At 43.6% G+C, this 19,601-nt stretch overlaps 1 protein-coding gene across 1 annotated transcript; it reads left to right on the forward strand.

The window, feature by feature from the left end:
- The first annotated feature begins 1,234 nt into the window (after positions 1–1,234).
- Positions 1,235–19,601, forward strand: LOC106606732 (cytochrome b-c1 complex subunit 2, mitochondrial). Its single transcript, XM_045720016.1, has 14 exons — positions 1,235–1,354; positions 5,307–5,399; positions 5,811–5,960; positions 6,104–6,168; positions 7,095–7,151; positions 10,606–10,730; positions 10,954–11,051; positions 11,153–11,210; positions 13,452–13,547; positions 13,703–13,902; positions 14,140–14,220; positions 14,321–14,397; positions 14,581–14,734; positions 19,255–19,601. Exons 1-14 carry the CDS (start codon positions 1,322–1,324, stop codon positions 19,336–19,338), a joined length of 1,371 nt encoding a protein of 456 aa, XP_045575972.1. The 5' UTR covers positions 1,235–1,321; the 3' UTR covers positions 19,339–19,601.

Here is a 19,601-nt window from a genome sequence, read left to right on the forward strand (position 1 = left end):
CCTCGTCAAAGATGGAATCTTTGCTATCGTCAATTTATTCCAAGATCAGCATGCAGATGATGTAAATTAGTGCTTCAAAGTCCCTGTGATAAGGTTAGCGATAAACTGAAGTCCAAACTGGTCTCGGTACAAAAGCTAAATTGTCGCAAGGGAACTTTTATTTATTTATTTTATTTCACCTTTATTTAACCCAGGTAGGAAAGATTATAGCAAACACCACTGAAACGGAATTGGTGCTCGCTAGCTTTGCAAATTCAGCTATTGTTGGAAGCCAGCCAATATGAAACAAACTATTAAAATTACAAAAGGTTGCAGCATATGTTGTGTAAATGGTGAACTCATACAGCTGTCAACTCTTGTCATTTTAATCCGTTTCACATTTGCTAGCTACCTTTTAGATCGAAGCCCAAATAGAATGATAAAAGATAAGATGATAGAAGCCCATCTCCTACTGTAAATAACCTACACACTGTGTGTGTGTATGTAGCCAGCCAGCCAGCCAGGTAGAAAAATGTGAGTATTTTTCAGTACACCAAAACGCAAAGTAAGAACCCTACTAGCCTAATATCTCAAAGACTAGTTGATAAAATGTTCATAAGAAAGAAATGAAATTCTAATGGAAATGTTTCACAATGATGTCATTAGGCAGAGCAGGCAACAGATGGCACACAGACAGCAGAGTTGGGGACAGATATGCAGGGACAGACTGGCAGAGACAGGGAGTCTCAGGTAAGTTTGTTGAGTCTTTGTTTGGCAACATTATGAAAGGTTCTCAATTTTTTTGACTTGTAAAATAGGAACATAATTGGAAAATGCCATGGATACCCCCACTCTCAACTTAAACTGGTGACTGAACTAAGATTTGTTAAAGGCAATGGTATTGCTGTTGTGATTAGTTGTGTAGTTTTGGGTACCGGTAGTTAGGAGTACGGCAAACACCTTATTTCTTTGGTTCCTCAATATAAATTTACCATATTACAATGTAGGCTATGTGTTACAGCACTACTTTTGGTGTCCCCCTCAGGAATTGCTCTTGAGAAAATTTCATGTAATTGTCCCCTCCAAAGTTGATATCAGATTTTCGCCCCTGCTTGCATCCATAGCTCTGTCTATGAATTTAAGTGGTAACATTTCTACAGGCTCATCCCTCAGATTTTTACCAAAACAGTATTGTTTCAACTACCGATTGGCCCTTTAAAGTGAAATATCTTTGACGAATCTTTTTACCATTTTTGGATTGTGAAGAGCGGTGCATTGTGGGTAGGACGTCAGGGCGTCCATATCTGTATTTTACTGCGGCTGAAGGAGAGAAACGGGAGTCATGAAAGGGATCCGAACTCTAAATAAATTATCCGTGAGTCTCGTTACTCTATCCTATTAAACGTGTATTTTACAACGATTTATCATGAGGTTTCGTGCATTCTTTCCGTTGGGGAGTCAATTGGAACCCACCCCGTGGACTCACCGGCAAAGTAGCCAAGGTTGGCTAGTGGAAACGGATGGTTAATTAGCCTGTCGGTTACCCTAGCTAAAGTTAACTAGGCGCGCTTACTTCTATAATCTTGACCGAGATAATGTATCCAATCGGTTTCATGAACCTATAATAGCCATTCTTACTTACAAATGAGGCTATGTACAACATTTTACAATGGCATGTTCACTACTGGCGAATCGCTGGCAGGCTGTCACGCTAGCTGTCACGTAGCCCATAGTTCCACTCCAGCTCAACCCATTGAAGGTCATTGCGGGTCTGCTGGTTTTTCAGATCAATCCCGCACTGACAATCCAAGCCAGGTGACATGTCATGGAACAGTCAATGTCTCAATTCACCTATCAAGTAATCTCATTGCAATGTTAATTGGTAGTGATGGGATTTAGTAACTGGCAGCTTTAGCTACGACAGTCTGACAATAAGCCACCGTTTTGCCCTAGCCCTCAACCTCCGATCCAACAGGTCCCAGACGTGCTCAATGGGATTGAGATCCGGGCTCTTGGCTGGCCATGGCAGAACACTGACATTCCTGTCTTGCAGGAAATCACGCACAGAACGAGCAGTATGGATGGTGGCATTGTCATGCTGGAGGGTCATGTCAGGATAAGCCTGCAGGAAGGGTACCACATGAGGGAGGAGGATGTCTTCCCTGTAACGCACAGCATTGAGATTGCCTGCAATAACAATAAGCTCAGTCCGATGATGCTGTGACACACTGCCCCAGACCATGACAGACCCTCCACCTCCAAGTCGATGCCGCTCCGGAGTACAAGCCTCGGTGTAACGCTCATTCCTTCGACGATAGACGCAAATCCGACCATCACCCCTGGCGAGATAAAACCACAACTTTTTGCCAGTCCTGTCTGGTCCAGCGACAGTGGGTTTGTGCCTATAAGTGATGTCGCCAGTGATGTCTGGTGAGGACCTGCCTTACAACAGGCCTACAGCCCTCAGTCCAGCCTCTCTCAGCCTATTGCGGACAGTTTGAGCACTGATGGAGGGATTGTGCGTTCCTGGTGTAACTCGGGCAGTTGTTGTTGACATCCTGTACCTGTCCCGCAGGTGTGATGTTCGGAAGTTCGAAGTTATTTGGATTTTTACTAATTATTTTTGAAAGACAGGGTCCTGAAAAAGGGACGTTTCTTTTTTTTTTCTGAGTTTATTAGCTTTTCAGATATCAGGTTCTAGATTGGTTTAGGTCCGAGGTCTCCAACAGGTCGATTAGCTCGCAGCCCACCTATGAGATGCTCGCCAAACAATTCTGAAAGTACATACAATTTGACAAGTATCAAGTATCAGACACAGCAAGCTCCCAGTTACTATCTAATCAACGCAACATTGACATTATCCAACTCCTGGTTAGCCACTATTGTCTTAAAAAGCCAAACCTAACACTATCTGCCTATTCATTTCCAGCAATATTGCGTTTGTCTGTGTGGTGCGCGCGTTTCTCCTTCACACTATGTGTAGCCAGTTGATATGATAACCATTTTGTGGGTTGACAGATAGTTTCCCCAAAACCTTCTCAATTAAATGTTAACTGCAAAGTTGGTTCTTCTTCTTTGGTATAATGGCGTTCGCATTCCGCCACCTACTGTACAAGTTGATGATAATAAGGCTCAAAAAAGGACAGGGAAAAAATGGGGTAAAAAATACATTACAAAAATTCCATACAAACTACCTGTAACGAAATGTTAATTCAACTAAATGAAACTAAAGCTTTTCTGTTTTAAGCAGGTCCCTACACAGGCTCAGAAGGATCCTGTGATGCAGGAACATAGCCTGGTGATAGTAGTCCTTGCAGTGCTTCTGCCATTAAGTCTTGGAGGCCCAAAAACTTATCGGCTGCAGATATGATGTCCAGCTTCTTGGACACTTGTGCAGTACAATTAATAACTGTGGCTATAAATGCTACAAAATACACCTTTTTCACAATAAGTGTATTCAACATTTGCAACTGGTTGTGGCATATCCCCCGCCACATCTTCTTCAGAACTGTGGCCTCTTGCCCCTTCAAAGCTCTTCACCTCCTACATCCCTGATCTTTGACACCTCAACCTCTTTCACCCTAACAGGGCACTCAGGGAATTCGGAAATACAATCCCCACCACAGTTTCAACATTTTACATTAAGACTCTTCAATAACATTCCTTCCGTCTGCAAAGACTTGACACATGGCCAACCTTTTTACACTTCTTGCATTGCATCGGGTTTTGGACGAACGCTTTTACGGCGTATCTTAGGGTGGTATATACTAATTAATCAATAATACAGATAAACTGCTCCTTTTTCCCATTATCCATGTGTGTCAAGCGACGTGCATTAACTACTCCTGGAATTTTTGGCCTAAGATAACGATTATCAATGTCCAATAGGACGCCAGAAATAACATTTTACCGGTGCCCTGCTCCGAAAATCAAAGCTGTTCACTTCATGCGTCGATATTTTCGTGAGCCACAATGCACGCTCCTTTTGCTCTTTAGATACACACAATATCAACACCATACCACTTCTGGTTACTTTGACTGCATCCACTTTTACCAACGCCGCCTTCACCATCCTCATGACTTCAAAAGGGTTTCCCAAATAAACATCTTTATCCAAAAAAGTACTCCAACAAGGAACGATACATCAGACTCATTTTCCACAACAACTTCAGCCCATTTTGTTCCATTCTTGTTCCATTCTTCACTGTTGTCCACTAATCTTTCTCGCTAACTGTATTCAACGCACTTTCAGCTTTAAACGACACTTCTGCTTCAGCCATATCACGGTCTTAGCACATTCCTCACTCACTAGATACGCAATTAAATGGCCAGATGCGCAACTTAAGGGGAATTACACAAAAAATACATGTATTTTTACATACCTAAGTTTTCTTACATACCTAAAAAAATGTATTTTTCTGATGTGATTTAACCATTGACATGGACTCAGAACATCCAATTTTGTTGTTTTTCTATGAACAATTATACTTTTGAAAGTGAAAAACTTTAACAAATCTAAAACCAGGAAAAATAAACAGAAAACATAGTGTACAAGAGTAAGTAGTTCAATAAGAACCCAGAGAAGAGAAGAAAAATGGGCCTATTTGAAAGCTAGAAAAAAAAGTAGCTTGCTACACTTGGAGACACCTGTTTTGGTCATTTCTGTGGAAATAACATGAAAATGCTTTAATGTGGAAAATTATCTGTAAGACTGCATACTGCAAAAAAATGAGTAGCTCCTATTTCTCTCTTTCATATTGTTGTTGGGTTGTCTTGTCAAGCATACACCATAATCTGTTCTGACATAAGATGTTTGACTGGGGGTTGGATCATATCAGGTCTTTAGGATTTAGCTTTACTACCGATTGAGTTTCCCTACACCTCACCCTCATCTTAGCCAAGGTGCTACAGCCAATGTATGATGTGTCTTCTTGGAAGGACAAATAAGAAGAAGGCTTAACATACTACATATTTCAGGTTGGCCTGGCACCCAGTGAGTCTACCCTCAGAGTGGACTAAATATCATCAAGAATACCCACTGCTCTAGTCTAGACCAGGCTCAGAATTCATCTCCCGTCTTTAGGTCTAGAGGAAGCTGCTCGTATCACAAAACATCCTCCTAAACAAAACCTGTTATGATGGTTTGGTTTAATCCACCTGTAGTATTATTTTCAGCCATAAGACGTCATTTGACTGGGGTCATTTGAGGACAGAAGGAAATCTAGATCCCTCCACATGAATTGAATAGTGTATCATATTGTAATTCCCTAGCTGAGGAAGTGCTGGTGAGTGTTTGTTGACATGGTTTTTATAATTTCCCTCCCCAGATACGATGCTATGCCACCAGGAGGAGTGATGTCCTCACTGAGCCCTTGGCTGGCCTGAAGGCTGGGGCGGCCCTGCCCCCCCAGAGTGTACAGGTATGTCATAGAGGCCAAGACGTTTTCACATGGGATCACAGGAAAAACTCTGGGCCCTAGTTGTAGCCCAAACTGGGGTGTGGAGTTTTTCTTGGTGGGTCCTTCCGTGGCGTGTCAGGGATGAGGATGTGCTCTACTCTATGGCTAAGCATTGTGACTATGTTCATGTGTAGACTTGTTTTAGGCACTACCATGCACACACTTTTACTTACTGTGCAGCCATATTTTTCCCTCCATATTGGAAAATGAACTTTTGGTTGTGTAGTTGATCACAAGAACTTTACCTCGGTTGAACAGAATGGAATGTTTACTCTCTTATTCACTCTGCAGTTTCCAAAACAACAATGCTGCCAGTCTCACGTGTGTTCCAGCTGTGACATCATGACTCTCCCTCCCTGTGTTCTCTACTAGATGTCCAAGCTGCCCAACGGTCTAGTGATCGCGTCGTTGGAGAACTACTCTCCCGTGTCCAGTGTGGGTGTGTTTGTGAAAGCAGGCACTCGTTATGAGACTGTGGAGAACCAGGGAGTCAGTCATGTCCTGCGGTTGGCAGCCAACCTGGTAAGTCCCAGTGGTTTTATGAATGGATTGATCTCTTTGACTTGTGAATGACTTCAACAATAAGGGCAATTTCCATCACAACTACACTGTTTTTTTAAGTCCTTAAGTTAATGAATGAACACTGTCACTGTTGTTGTTTTCAGACTACTAAGGGAGCGTCTGCGTTCAGGATCTGTCGTGGTGTGGAGGCAGTGGGGGGTAGTCTGAGGTCAGTGAGTATGGAGAGTACAGCACTATGTCCCCTCCCTCCCTGTCCCCTAACCCCATTTCCGTCCTCATGCAGAGTATACATTATACTGTTCCCTATCACCCTATCTCCACATACACAGTGTATGCTACAATATACCCTCTGTTACCCTGTATGGCTCAGTTGGCAGAGCATGGCGCTTGTACTGCCAGGGTTGTGGGTTCGATTCTCGGGGCCAACCATAAGTAAAATGTATGCACGCATGACTGTAAGTCACTTTGGATAAAAGCTTCTGCTAAATGGAATATTATTATTATTATTATATTATACACTTGTTGTGTACCCCTTACCTCCTTGTCCCTTATTCCTTCTGTTTCCCCGCCTGACTTGCTGTAAATAAACGTAAATGTAGGAGGCAGTGCAACATTAACACCAACTTCAACACCCATACCTCACACAAGCTATAGCTTCACTACATTATAGATGCACACACATACAGTTGCCCTCGAGTCAACGGGGGGCTCACGTTTTAGGATGGAGTAGAATGAACAAGATGAGAGAAGCACAGAGTCACATGCAGGTTGACATTTATTGGGATGAATCTTGTCCTGGGGGCAAAGCTCAGTGTTCCGCTAGATGGGCCAGCTGCAAAGTCAAAATTGGCTATATCGTAAAAGTTATGAAAACAAAAATGTGGTTTTTTTTCGTCTCAATTTAAGGTTAGCAGTATGGTTAGGTTTAAAATCAGATTTTATGACTTTGTGGCTGTGCCAGCTAGTGACCACCCTGTAGAGCTGCCTCCAGTACATGAATCATCCCAGTAAATGCCAACCTGCACACACAGCACAAGAATGTTCCAATTTTCACCTCATTGCAAAGCAATGTGCATCATAGCTAGTCTAGTCTGGAGGATGTAGCTAAGATGTCTGTTTTCTGTGTGTCTGCAGGGTAACGTCATCGAGGGAGACCATGGTTTACTCTGTGGAGTGTTTGAGAGACCACTTGTAAGTACCCTTACTACCGCAGCCAGACTCCCTCATAGTGTGTGGGTTTAGTTTGGTGTTGAATTGATGGATGGGGAAACTTGAATTACGGGCACGTTGTATGCGAGGACAGGGTTGATTCATAGTGTAATTAGCCCCTGTATTTCTTACCTATTTATCATAGAGGCTTTCCACAGGGCCACTTCGAGATCATCTTGATTCATCATCTACAGTGCGCAAGAAACAGTATGTGAACCCTTTGGAATTACCTGGGTTTCTGCATAAATTGATCATCAAATTTGATCTGATCTTCATCTAAGTCACAACAATAGACAAACATAGTGTGCTTAAACGAATAACACACAAATTATTGTATTTTTCTTGTCTATACTGAATACATAATTTAAACATTCACAGTGTAGGTTGGAAAAAGTTTGTGAACCCCTAGGTTAATGACTTCTCCAAAAGCTAATTGGAGTCAGGAGTCAGCTAACCTGGAGTCCAATCAATGAGACGAGATTGGAGATGTTGGTTAGAGCTGGCCTGCCCTATAAAAAACACTCACAAAATGTGAGTTTCCTATTCACAAGAAGCATTGCCTGATGTGACCCATGCCTCAAACAAAAGAGATCTCAGAAGACCTAAGATAAAAAATGGTTGGCTTGCATAAAGCTGGAAAGGGTTACAAAAGTATCTCTAAAAGCCTTGATGTTCATCAGTCCACGGTAAGACAAATTGTCTATAAATGGAGAAAGTTCAGCACTGTTGCTGCTCTCCCTAGGAGTGGCCGTCCTGCAAAGATGACTGCAAGAGCACAGTGCAGAATGCTCAATGAGGTTAAGAAGAATCCTAGAGTGTCAGCTAAAGACTTGCAGAAATCTCTGGATCATCCTAACATCTCTGATGAGTCTAAGATACGTAAAACACTAAACAAGAATGGTGTTCATGGGAGGACACCACGGAAGAAGCCACTGCTGTCCAAAAAAAACACTGCTGCACGTCTGAAGTTTGCAAAAGTGCACCTGGATGTTCCACAGCGCTACTGGCAAAATAGTCTGTGCACAGATGAAACTACAGTTGAGTTGTTTGGAAGGAACACACAACACTGTGTGGAGAAAAAAAGGCACAGCACACCAACATCAAAACCTCATCCCAACTGTAAAGTATGGTGGAGGGAGCATCATGGTTTGGGGCTGCTTTGGTGCCTCAGAGCCTGGACAGCTTGCTATAATCGACGGAAAAATAAATTCCCAAGTTTATCAAGACATTTTGCAGGAGAATATTAGGCTATCTGTCCGTCAATTGAAGCTCAACAGAAGTTGGGTGATGCAACAGGACAACAACCCAAAACACAGAAGTAAATCAACAACAAAATGGCTTCAACAGAAGAAAATATGCCTTCTGGAATGGCCCAGTCAGAGTCCTGACCTCAACCCGATTGAGATGCTGTGGCATGACCTCAAGAGAGCAGTTCACACCAGACATAGCAAGAATATTGCTGAACTGAAACAGTTTTGCAAAGAGGAATGGTCCAAAATTCCTCCTGACCGTTGTGCAGATCTGATCCGCAACTACAGTCGTGGCCAAAAGTTTTGAGGATGACACAAATATTAATTTCCACCAAGTTTGCTGCTTCAGTGTCTTTAGATATTTTTGGCAGATGTTACTATGGAATACTGAAGTATAATTACAAGCATTTCATAAGTCTCAAAGGCTTTTATTGACACTTACATGAAGTTGATGCAAAGAGTCAATATTTGCAGTGTTGACCCTTCTTTTTCAAGACCTCTGCAATCCGCCCTGGCATGCTGTCAATTAACTTCTTGGGCACATCCTGACTGATGGCAGCCCATTCTTGCATAATCAATGCTTGGAGTTTGTCAGAATTTGTGGGGTTTTGTTTGTCCACCCGCCTCTTGAGGATTGACCACAAGTTCTCAATGGGATTAAGGTCTGGGGAGTTTCCTGTCCATGGACCCAAAATATTGATGTTTTGTTCCCCGAGCCACTTAGTTATCAAGGTGCCCCATCATGCTGGAAAAGGCATTGTTTGTCACCAAACTGTTCCTGGATGGTTGGGAGAAGTTGCTCTCGGAGGATGTGTTGGTACCATTCTTTATTCATGGCTGTGTTCTTAGGCAAAATTGTGAGTGAGCCCACTCCCTTGGCTGAGAAGCAACCCCACACATGAATGGTCTTAAGATCATTTACTGTTGGCATGACACAGGACTGATGGTAGCGCTCACCTTGTCTTCTCCGGACAAGCTTTTTTCCGGATGCCCCAAACAATCGGAAAGGGGATTCATCAGAGAAAATGACTTTACCCCAGTCCTCAGCAGTCCAATCCCTGTACCTTTTGCAGAATATCAGTCTGTCCCTGATGTTTTTCCTGGAGAGAAGTGGCTTCTTTGCTGCCCTTCTTGACACCAGGCCATCTTCCAAAAGTCTTCGCCTCACTGTGCGTGCAGATGCACTCACACCTGCCTGCTGCCATTCCTGAGCAAGCTCTGTACTGGTGGTGCCTCGATCCCGCAGCTGAATCAACTTTAGGAGACGGTCCTGGCACTTGCTGGACTTTCTTGGGCGCCCTGAAGCCTTCTTCACGACATTTGAACTGCTCTCCTTGAAGTTCTTGATGATCCGATAAATGGTTGATTTAGGTGCAATCTTACTGGCAGCAATATCTTTGCCTGTGAAGCCCTTTTTGTGCAAAGCAATGATGATGGCACGTGTTTCCTTGCAGGTAACCATGGTTGACAGAGGAAGAACAATGATTCCAAGCACCACCCTCCTTTTGAAGCTTCCAGTCTGTTATTCGAACTTAATCAGCATGACAGAGTGATCTCCAGCCTTGTCCTCGTCAACACTCACACCTGTGTTAACGAGAGAATCACTGACATGATGTTGGCTGGTCCTTTTGTGGCAGGGCTGAAATGCAGTGGAAATGTTTTTTGGGATTCAGTTAATTTGCATGGCAAAGAGGGACTTTGCAATTCATCTGATCACTCTTCATAACATTCTGGAGTATGTGCAAATTGCCATCATACAAACTGAGGCAACAGACTCTGTGAAAATTAATATTTGTGTCATTCACAAAACCTTTGGCCGCGACTGTACAGAAAATGTTTGGTTGAGGTTATTGCTGCCAAAGGAGGGTCAACCAGTCATTAAATCCAAGGGTTCACAAACTTTTTCCACCCTGCACTGTGAATGTTTACACGGTGTGTTCAGTAAAGACATGAAAACTTCTAATTGTTTGTGTGTTATTAGTTTAAGCAGACTGTGTTTGTCTATTGTTGTGACTTAGATGAAGATCAGATCAAATTTGATGACCAATTTAGGCAGAAATCCAGGTATTTCCAAAGGGTTCACATACTTTTTCTTGCCACTGTATGTTGAGAGTTATGACTGTTGCATTGTCCGTGTGAGTCCGTGTGTTTGTGTCTGCCCATCCAATGTCCATCCTTCTCCTCAGAGACACAGTGATGGAGTACCTGATCAACGTGACCACGACCCCAGAGTTCCGGCCATGGGAAGTGGACGACCTGACCTCCAGGGTCAAGGTAGACCGGGCCCTGGCCCACCAGTGTTCACAGATAGGTCAGCAACACTTCCCCTCTGTACACTTTACTTGTCCAGCACGATTGCTCCTTGTTGAATTAATATGTTTTATTGAATTACCAGTAGCATTTTGGTTTAGTATATATTTGTATGCTGCAGATGAATTTTTTGTCTATAGTCATTTGTCTAGCATCCTGTTATTAGTTCTCCTTGCCAACACACTGACTGAAGTCTTTTGTATATGGGGTTTATTTCTCTGAAGGTGTTATTGAGAAGTTGCATGAAGCTGCTTACAAAAACGCTCTATCCAACTCCCTGTACTGTCCTGACTACATGGTTGGCAAAGTCAGTGGTGAACAGGTAAGACTGTGTTAATAGCTGTGTTGTTCACTATAGTGCTACCTTGTGTTTGTCACAGCTTAGCTCTCTCAAACTCTCTCCTACTTCCTTATCCCCCTTAGCTGCAGTCCTTTGTCCAGAACAATTTCACCAGTGCCAGAATGGCTCTTGTAGGACTAGGTGAGTGTGTCTGGCGGTTAGTCTTTTTGATCCAATGGCACCCTGGGTTCTCCTTTCTACATGTTGCAGCTCCTTCAGCATGTCTCCGGGGCTGTTCTGATTCCTTGCCCTACCTTTTCCCTGAAGTGTACAGCCCCTCATGGATTGAAAAGGATTATGGTGGAAACTCACTCTAGCCAATGTATTACTTTTAAATCCGTGAGGGGACATTGAGCAAGTGCACACTTCAGGAAGAAGGGTAGGGAATCGGAACAACCCTATTGATTGGGTCACTATGAGGGTCATATCCTTTGAATTAGGCCGACGTAAACACTCTCTCCCTCTGTGTGTGCGTGCGTACTGTGTACACATCACATTTCCTTTGGCCTCTGTCCAAACGCTAGAGTTAAAAGCTGTCTAAAGATATGTGGAGTAGAGGTCAGCTGTTCTGCTCTAGTATGACGCACTGTGTGTGTGTGTGACATGACTGCTCTCTGCTATGTACAAGTGATAGGAAATAAATCGCTAGTTACATATTGAGATATTATTTTTGCCGATATCGTATTCTTTTGATAATATCGCAATATTGTTTTTGCACTAGTTGGCTGTACCTGCCCCAAAACTTGTTCTCAATCTTCTTTTTAAATAGGGAGCCAATTTATTTTCAGCACTTACACTACATGGTCTTAAGTATGTGGACACCTACCTGTCGAACATCTCATTCCAGAATCATGGTTAATAATATGGAGATGGTCCCCCCCTTTGCTGCTATAACAGCCTCCACTCTTCTGGGAAGGCTTTCCACTAGATGTTGGAACATTGCTGCGGGGACTTGCTTCCATTAAGCCACAAGAGTATTAGTGAGGTCGGGCACTGATGTTGGGCGATTAAGCCTGGCTCGCAGTTGGCGTTACAAGTCATCCCAAATGTGTTCGATGGGGTTGAGGTCAGGGCTCTGTGCAGGCCATTCAAGTTCTTCCACACCGATCTCGAACAAACTATTTCTGTATGGACCTCGCTTTGTGCATGGGAGCATTGTCATGCTGAAACAGGAAAGGGCCTTCCCCAAACTGTTACCACAAAGTTGGAAGCACAGAATCGTTTGGAATGTCATTGTATGCTGTAGCGTTAAGATTTCCCTTCACTGGAACTAAGGGGCCCGAACTATGAAAAACAGCCCCAGACCATTATTCCTCCTCCATCAAACTTTACAGTTGGTACTATGCATTGGGGCAGGTAGTGTTCTCCTGGCATCCACCAAACCCAGATTCGTCCGTTGGACTACCAGATGGTGAAGCGCAATTCATCACTCCAGAGAACACATTTCCATTGCTCCAGAGTCCAATGGCGGCGAGCTTTACACCACTCCAGCCAACGCATGAACTTAAGCTTGTGTAAGGCTGCTCGGCCATGGAAACCCATTTCATGAAGCTCCTGGTGAGCAGTTATTGTGTTATTGTTGCTTCCAGAGGCAGTTTGGAACTCGGTAGTGAGTGTTGCAACCCGAGGACAAACAATTTTTCCGCGCTTCAGCACTCGGTAGTCCCGTTCCGTGAACTTGTGTGGCCTACCACTTCGCGGCTGAGCTGTTGTTGCTCCGAGACGTTTCCACTTCACATTAGCAGCACTTACAGTTGACTGGGGTAGCTCTAGCAGGGCAGAAATTTGACAAACTGACTTGTTGGAAAGGTGGCATCCTATGACGGTGCCACGTTGAAAGTCACTGAGCTCTTCAGTACAGGCCATTCTACTGCCAATGTTTGTCTATGGAGATTGCATGACGTGGGCTCGATTTTTACACCTGTCAGCAACGGGTGTGGCTGAAGTAGCCAAATCCACTAAGTTGAAGAGGTGTCCACATACTTTTAGCCATGTAGTATATTTCCCTTACTGATCAAAAGTCATGGCTCTCTCTTGTCCGTCGGCAGCAGATATATGGTGAGCAAAATATATATTGAATCGCAATAAAATCACAGTATCGAATCGCAATACATATAGAACAACACTACATATCGCTTCGGCACCTAAGTATGGTGGTAATATTGTGAGGTCCCTGGCAATTCCCGGCCCTAGAATGTACCCCTGTGTGAAACACTGAACTGAGGGCATGTGATGTCTATGTGATGACACTCCACCTGTGGTGTGTGTGTGTGTGTGTGTGTGTGTGTGTGTGTGTGTGTGTGTGTGTGTGTGTGTGTCTCCTGCTGGCTCTCTGGTGTGTCTTCCAGTGACATGACCCCTGTCTGTGCCGTCTCTCCCCAGGTGTGAATCACTCTGTGCTGAGGCAGGTAGGAGAGCAGTTTCTCAGTGTCCGCAGTGGGGCTGGAGTTGCTGGGGCCAAGGCTGTATACCGCGGAGGTAAGACCCATAGAGAGCCTTAGAAGCAATGCACGCCTAACTGCTGAGCTCTAGTCTGGGCCACTGATTCAGTCAACCCCAGTGTGTGAGCCAAGATGGGTTGTGTGTTCGTACCCTGATGGTGGTTAACTGTGTGTGACTGTGTGTCCCTGCAGGTGAGCTGCGGGTGCAGAACGGGGCCGGTCTGGTCCACTCGCTGATCGCCAGCGAGGGCGGTGTGACTGGATCAGCAGAGGCCAATGCCTTTAGTGTACTGCAAAGGGTTCTGGGAGCCGGGCCACACGTAAAGAGAGGCTCCAACGTCACCAGCAAACTGAGCCAGGGCATCGCCAAGGCAACCACACAGCCCTTCGATGTGAGTAACTTCCCTGTTTGTTGCTACAGTTATTCCTGTGTTGTTGGTTGTGGTCACTACAATAGAAATCGATATTCTACATAGCTGAAATTCTACATAACTGGAGTCTTCATTGTATGATTGTCTAAATTACGCACAGAGAAAAATAAAAGGTGTGGAGGTTAGAAAGCACAATGATCTTGGACTATCTTGTGTACAGAAGTTAATCTAATGCTTATTTCTCTGTCTCCTATGCAGGCCACAGCGTTCAATGCCACATACGCTGACTCTGGACTCTTTGGAGTCTACTCCATCGCCCAAGCCGACTCCGCAGGAGAGGTGAGCACACTATAATGCAGTAGTAACATAAGAATATGATAGAACCTGATATATGTTGATAAGTGACTGTCCCTAACAGTGACTGTCCCTCTCTGTACAGGTGATAAAAGCTGCCATCGCCCAGGTGACAGAGGTTGCGAAGGGAGGCGTGTCTGAGGATGATGTCGCCAGAGCAAGGTGAGTTCACTAAACAACATGGCTCATTAAGTGGACATGAAACTTGGGGCTGTCTCTCTGTGGTTTTATTTAACCTTTAACCAAGCCAGTCAGTTAATAACAAATTATTATTTACATTGATGGCCTATAATACCTTTTTGCCCTGATTTGACCTCTGACCCTGTCCCCCCTCTTACCTGGTAGGAAGCAGTTGAAAGCGGAGTACCTGATGTCCATGGAGAGTTCCGAGGGCCTGCTGGAGGAGATGGGGGCCCAGGCTCTGTCCAGCGGAGCCTACCACTCACCAGAGACAGTTACCCAGAGCATCGACTCTGTCAGCCACGCAGACGTCGTCAACGTGAGTACACTTCAACATTCACTACTCCTAGGGCAAGAAGGTATTATAGGCCACCAACGTAAATAATAATTTGTTATTAACTGACTGGCTTGGTTAAAGGTTAAATAAAACCACAGAGAGACAGCCCCAAGTTTCATGTCCACTTAATGAGCCATGTTGTTTAGTGAACTCACCTTGCTCTGGCGACATCATCCTCGGACACGCCTCCCTTCGCAACCCCTGTCACCTGGGTGATGGCAGCTTTTATCACATGTACAGAGAGGGACAGTCACTGTTAGGGACAGTCACTTATCAACATATATCAGGTTCTATCATATTCTTATGTTACTACTGCATTACTGACCTTCATGGCTAAGACATAACAAACATATATATATATATATATATATATATATATATATATATATATATATATATATATATATATATATATATATATATATATATATATATATATATATATATATATATATATACTGCTCAAAAAAATAAAGGGAACACTTAAACAACACATAAACAACACAATGTAACTCCAAGTCAATCACACTTCTGTGAAATCAAACTGTCCAATTAGGAAGCAACACTGATTGACAATAAATGTCACATGCTGTTGTGCAAATGGAATAGACAACAGGTGGAAATTATAGGCAATTAGCAAGACACCCCCAATAAAGGAGTGGTTCTGCAGGTGGGGACCACAAACCACTTCTCAGTTCCTATGCTTCCTGGCTGATGTTTTGGTCACTTTTGAATACTGGCGGTGCTTTCACTCTAGTGGTAGCATGAGACGGAGTCTACAACCCACACAAGTGGCTCAGGTAGTGCAGCTCATCCAGGATGGCACATCAATGCGAGCTGTGGCAAGAAGGTTTGCTGTGTCTGTCAGCGTAGTGTCCAGAGCATGGAGGCGCTACCAGCAGACCGGCCAGTACATCAGGAGACTTGGAGGAGGCCGTAGGAGGGCAACAACCCAGCAGCAGGACCGCTACCTCCGCCTTTGTGCAAGGAGGAGCAGGAGAAGCACTGCCAGAGCCCTGTAAAATGACCTCCAGCAGGCCACAAATGTGCATGTGTCTGCTCAAACGGTCAGAAACAGACTCCATGAGGGTGGTATGAGGGCCCGACGTCCACAGGTGGGGGTTGTGCTTACAGCCCAACACCGTGCAGGACGTTTAGCATTTGCCAGAGAACACCAATATTGGCAAATTCGCCACTGGCGCCCTGTGCTCTTCACAGATGAAAGCAGGTTCACACTGAGCACGTGACAGAGTCTGGAGACGCCGTGGAGAACGTTCTGCTGCCTGCAACATCCTCCAGCATGACTGGTTTGGCGGTGGGTCAGTCATGGTGTGGGGTGGCATTTCTTTGGGGGGCCGCACAGCCCTCCATGTGCTCGCCAGAGGTAGCCTGACTGCCATTAGGTACCGAGATGAGATCCTCAGACCCCTTGTGAGACCATATGCTGGTGCGGTTGGCCCTGGGTTCCTCCTAATGCAAGACAATGCTAGACCTCATGTGGCTGGAGTGTCAGCAGTTCCTGCAAGAGGAAGGCATTGATACTATGGACTGGCCCGCCCGTTCCCCAGACCTGAATCCAATTGAGCACATCTGGGACATCATGTCTCGCTCCATCCACCAACGCCACGTTGCACCACAGACTGTCCAGGAGTTGGCGGATGCTTTAGTCCAGGTCTGGGAGGAGATCCCTCAGGAGACCATCCGCCACCTCATCAGGAGCATGCCCAGGCGTTGTAGGGAGGTCATACAGGCACGTGGAGGCCACACACACTACTGAGCATCATTTTGACTTGTTTTAAGGACATTACATCAAAGTTGGATCAGCCTGTAGTGTGGTTTTCCACTTTAATTTTGAGTGTGACTCCAAATCCAGACCTCCATGGGTTGATAAATTGGATTTCCATTTATTATTTTTGTGTGATTTTGTTGTCAGCACATTCAACTATGTAAAGAAAAAAGTATTTAATAAGATTATTTATTTCATTCAGATCTAGGATGTGTTGTTTAAGTGTTCCCTTTATTTTTTTGAGCAGTATATATATATATATATATATATATATATATATATATATATATATATATATATATATATATATATATATATATATACTGCTCAACTGTATATGTGTATATATATATATATACATATACAGTTGAAGTCGGAAGTTTACATACACTTAAGTTGGAGTCATTAAAACTCGTTTTTCAACCACTCCACAAATTTCTTGTTAACAAACTATAGTTTTGGCAAGTCGGTTAGGACAACTACTTTGTGCATGACAAAGTCATGGCATGGCTTTCCAAGCTTCTGATAGGCTAATTGACATCATTTGAGTAAATTGGAGGTGTACCTGTGGATGTATTTCAAGGCCTACCTTGCTTGACATCATGGGAAAATCAAGACATCAGCCAAGACCTCAGAAAATAAATTGTAGACCTCCACAAGTCTGGTTCATCCTTGGGAGCAATTTCCAAACGCCTGAAGGTACCACGTTCATCTGTACAAACGATAGTACGCAAGTATAAACACCATGGGACCACGCAGCCGTCATACCGCTCAGGAAGGAGACACGTTCTGTCTCCTAGAGATGTATGTACTTTGGTGCGAAAAGTGCAAATCAATCCCAGAACAACAGCAAAGGACCTTGTCAAGATGCTGGAGGAAACAGATACACAAATATCTATATCCACAGTAAAACAAGTCCTATATTGACATAACCTCAAAGGCCGCTCAGCAAGGAAGAAGCCACTGCTCCAAAACCGCCATAAAAAAGCCAGACTATGGTTTGCATCTGCACATGGGGACAAAGATCATACTTTTTGGAGAAAAGTCCTCTGGTCTGATAAAACAGACCAGAGGTCTGATAAAACTTGGAGGAAAAAGGGGGAGGCTTGCAAGCCGAAGAACACCATCCCAACCGTGAAACACAGGGGTGGCAGCATTATTTTGTGGGGGTGCTTTGCTGCAGGAGGGACTGGTGCACATCGCAAAATAGATGGCATCATGAGTATGGAAAATTATGTGGATATATTGAAGCAACATCTCAAGTCATCAGTCAGGAAGTTAAACGCTTGGTTGCAAATGGGTCTTCTGAATGGACAATGACCCCAAGCATACTTCTAAAGTTGTGGCAAAATGGCTTACGGACAACCAAGTCAAGGTATTGGAGTGGCCATCACAAAGCCCTGACCTCAATCCTATAGAACATTTGTGGGCAGAACTGAAAAAGCGTGTGTAAGCGAGGCGGCCTACAAACCTGACTCAGTTACATCAGCTATGTCAGGAGGAATAGGCCAAAATTCACCCAACTTATTGTGGGAAGCTTGTGGAAGGCTACTCGAAACGTTTGACCCAAGTTAAACAATAAAAAGGCAATACTACCAAATACTAATTGAGTGTATCTAAACTTCTGACCCACTGGGAATGTGATTAAAGAAATAAAAGCTGAAATAAATAATTCTCTCTACTATTATTCTGACATTTCACATTCTTAAAATAACGTGGTGATCCTAACTGACCTAAAACAGGGAATTTTTACTAGGATTAAATGTCAGGAATTGTGAAAAACTGAGTTTAAATGTATTTTGCTAAGGTGTATGTAAACTTCCGACTTCAACTGTATCTATTCACATTCGATATACACTAAGTGTGTAAAACATTAGGAACACCTTCCTAATATTGAGTTGCACCCCCCTTTTCCCTCAGAACAGCTTCAATTCATCGGGCATGGACTCCACTAGGTGTCGAAAGCATTCCACAGGGATGCTGGCCCATGTTGACTCCAATGCTTCCCAGAGTTGTGTCAGTTGGCTGGATGTCCTTTGGGTGGTGGACCATTCTTGATACACACAGGAAACTGTTGAGTATGAAAAACACAGCAGCGTTTCAGTTCTTGACACTTAAATTGGTGTGCCTGGAACCTACTACCATATCCTGCTCAAAGACACTTAAATATTTTGTCTTGCCCATTCACCCTCTGAATGGCACGCATACACAATCCATGTCTCAAGGCTTAAAAATCCTTCTTTAACCTGTCTCCTTTCCTTCATATACACTGATTGAAGTGGATTTAACAGGTGACATCAATAAGGGAAATAAGGGATCATTGCTTTCACCTGGTCAGTCTGTCATGGAAAGAACAGGGGTTCCTAATGTTTTGTACACTCAGTGTATGCCTGTGAATATTTATGGTGAATATATTGCCGCCTTGGCTATGGGGGTTGCTGTCTGTATGTGCCCCTAAATCCTTTCTTTCCCTCTTTATGTCTATCTTCCAAACTATACCTCCATCTGTCTTATAAAATAATAATGTTTGGGTAAGGTGATCGGAACGCCATTCTCCAAGTAAAAAAGAAAGGGAAAAAAATAAATATATGAATAACATTTTTGAAGACTGATTTTTGTGTGCCTCCTACATTTACGTTTATTTATAGCAGGTCAGCTGGGGACACAGAAGGGGAATAAGGGACAATGTGATAAGTGTATTATTTTGTTTTTCCAGGCTGCGAGAAAGTTTGTGGACGGCAAGAAATCGATGGCAGCTAGCGGACACCTCGCCAACACACCCTTTGTGGATGAATTGTGAAAAGAAACAAACCATAAACAATGAAACAGTTATTTAACATTTTAACCTGGGCAGGTTGTGCCTGGCTGCTTACTCCAGAAAAAGGAACTTGGTTCTGATATGAAGCCCATGACTTCATCTTACAGCAAACGATAATCCTTTGTTAACAAATCATGTTAAAGTTTGTTCTGCAATAATTGTACACAAGTATCAGGAATAATTATGCTTTTTGTTGTCAATTTCTCTGTATATTTGATGTAAATTCATTAAATGGTCTATCTACA

The sequence above is a fragment of the Salmo salar genome, chromosome 06, assembly GCF_965601325.2.
Source record: "Salmo salar chromosome 06, fSalSal1, whole genome shotgun sequence".
NCBI lineage: Eukaryota > Metazoa > Chordata > Actinopteri > Salmoniformes > Salmonidae > Salmo > Salmo salar.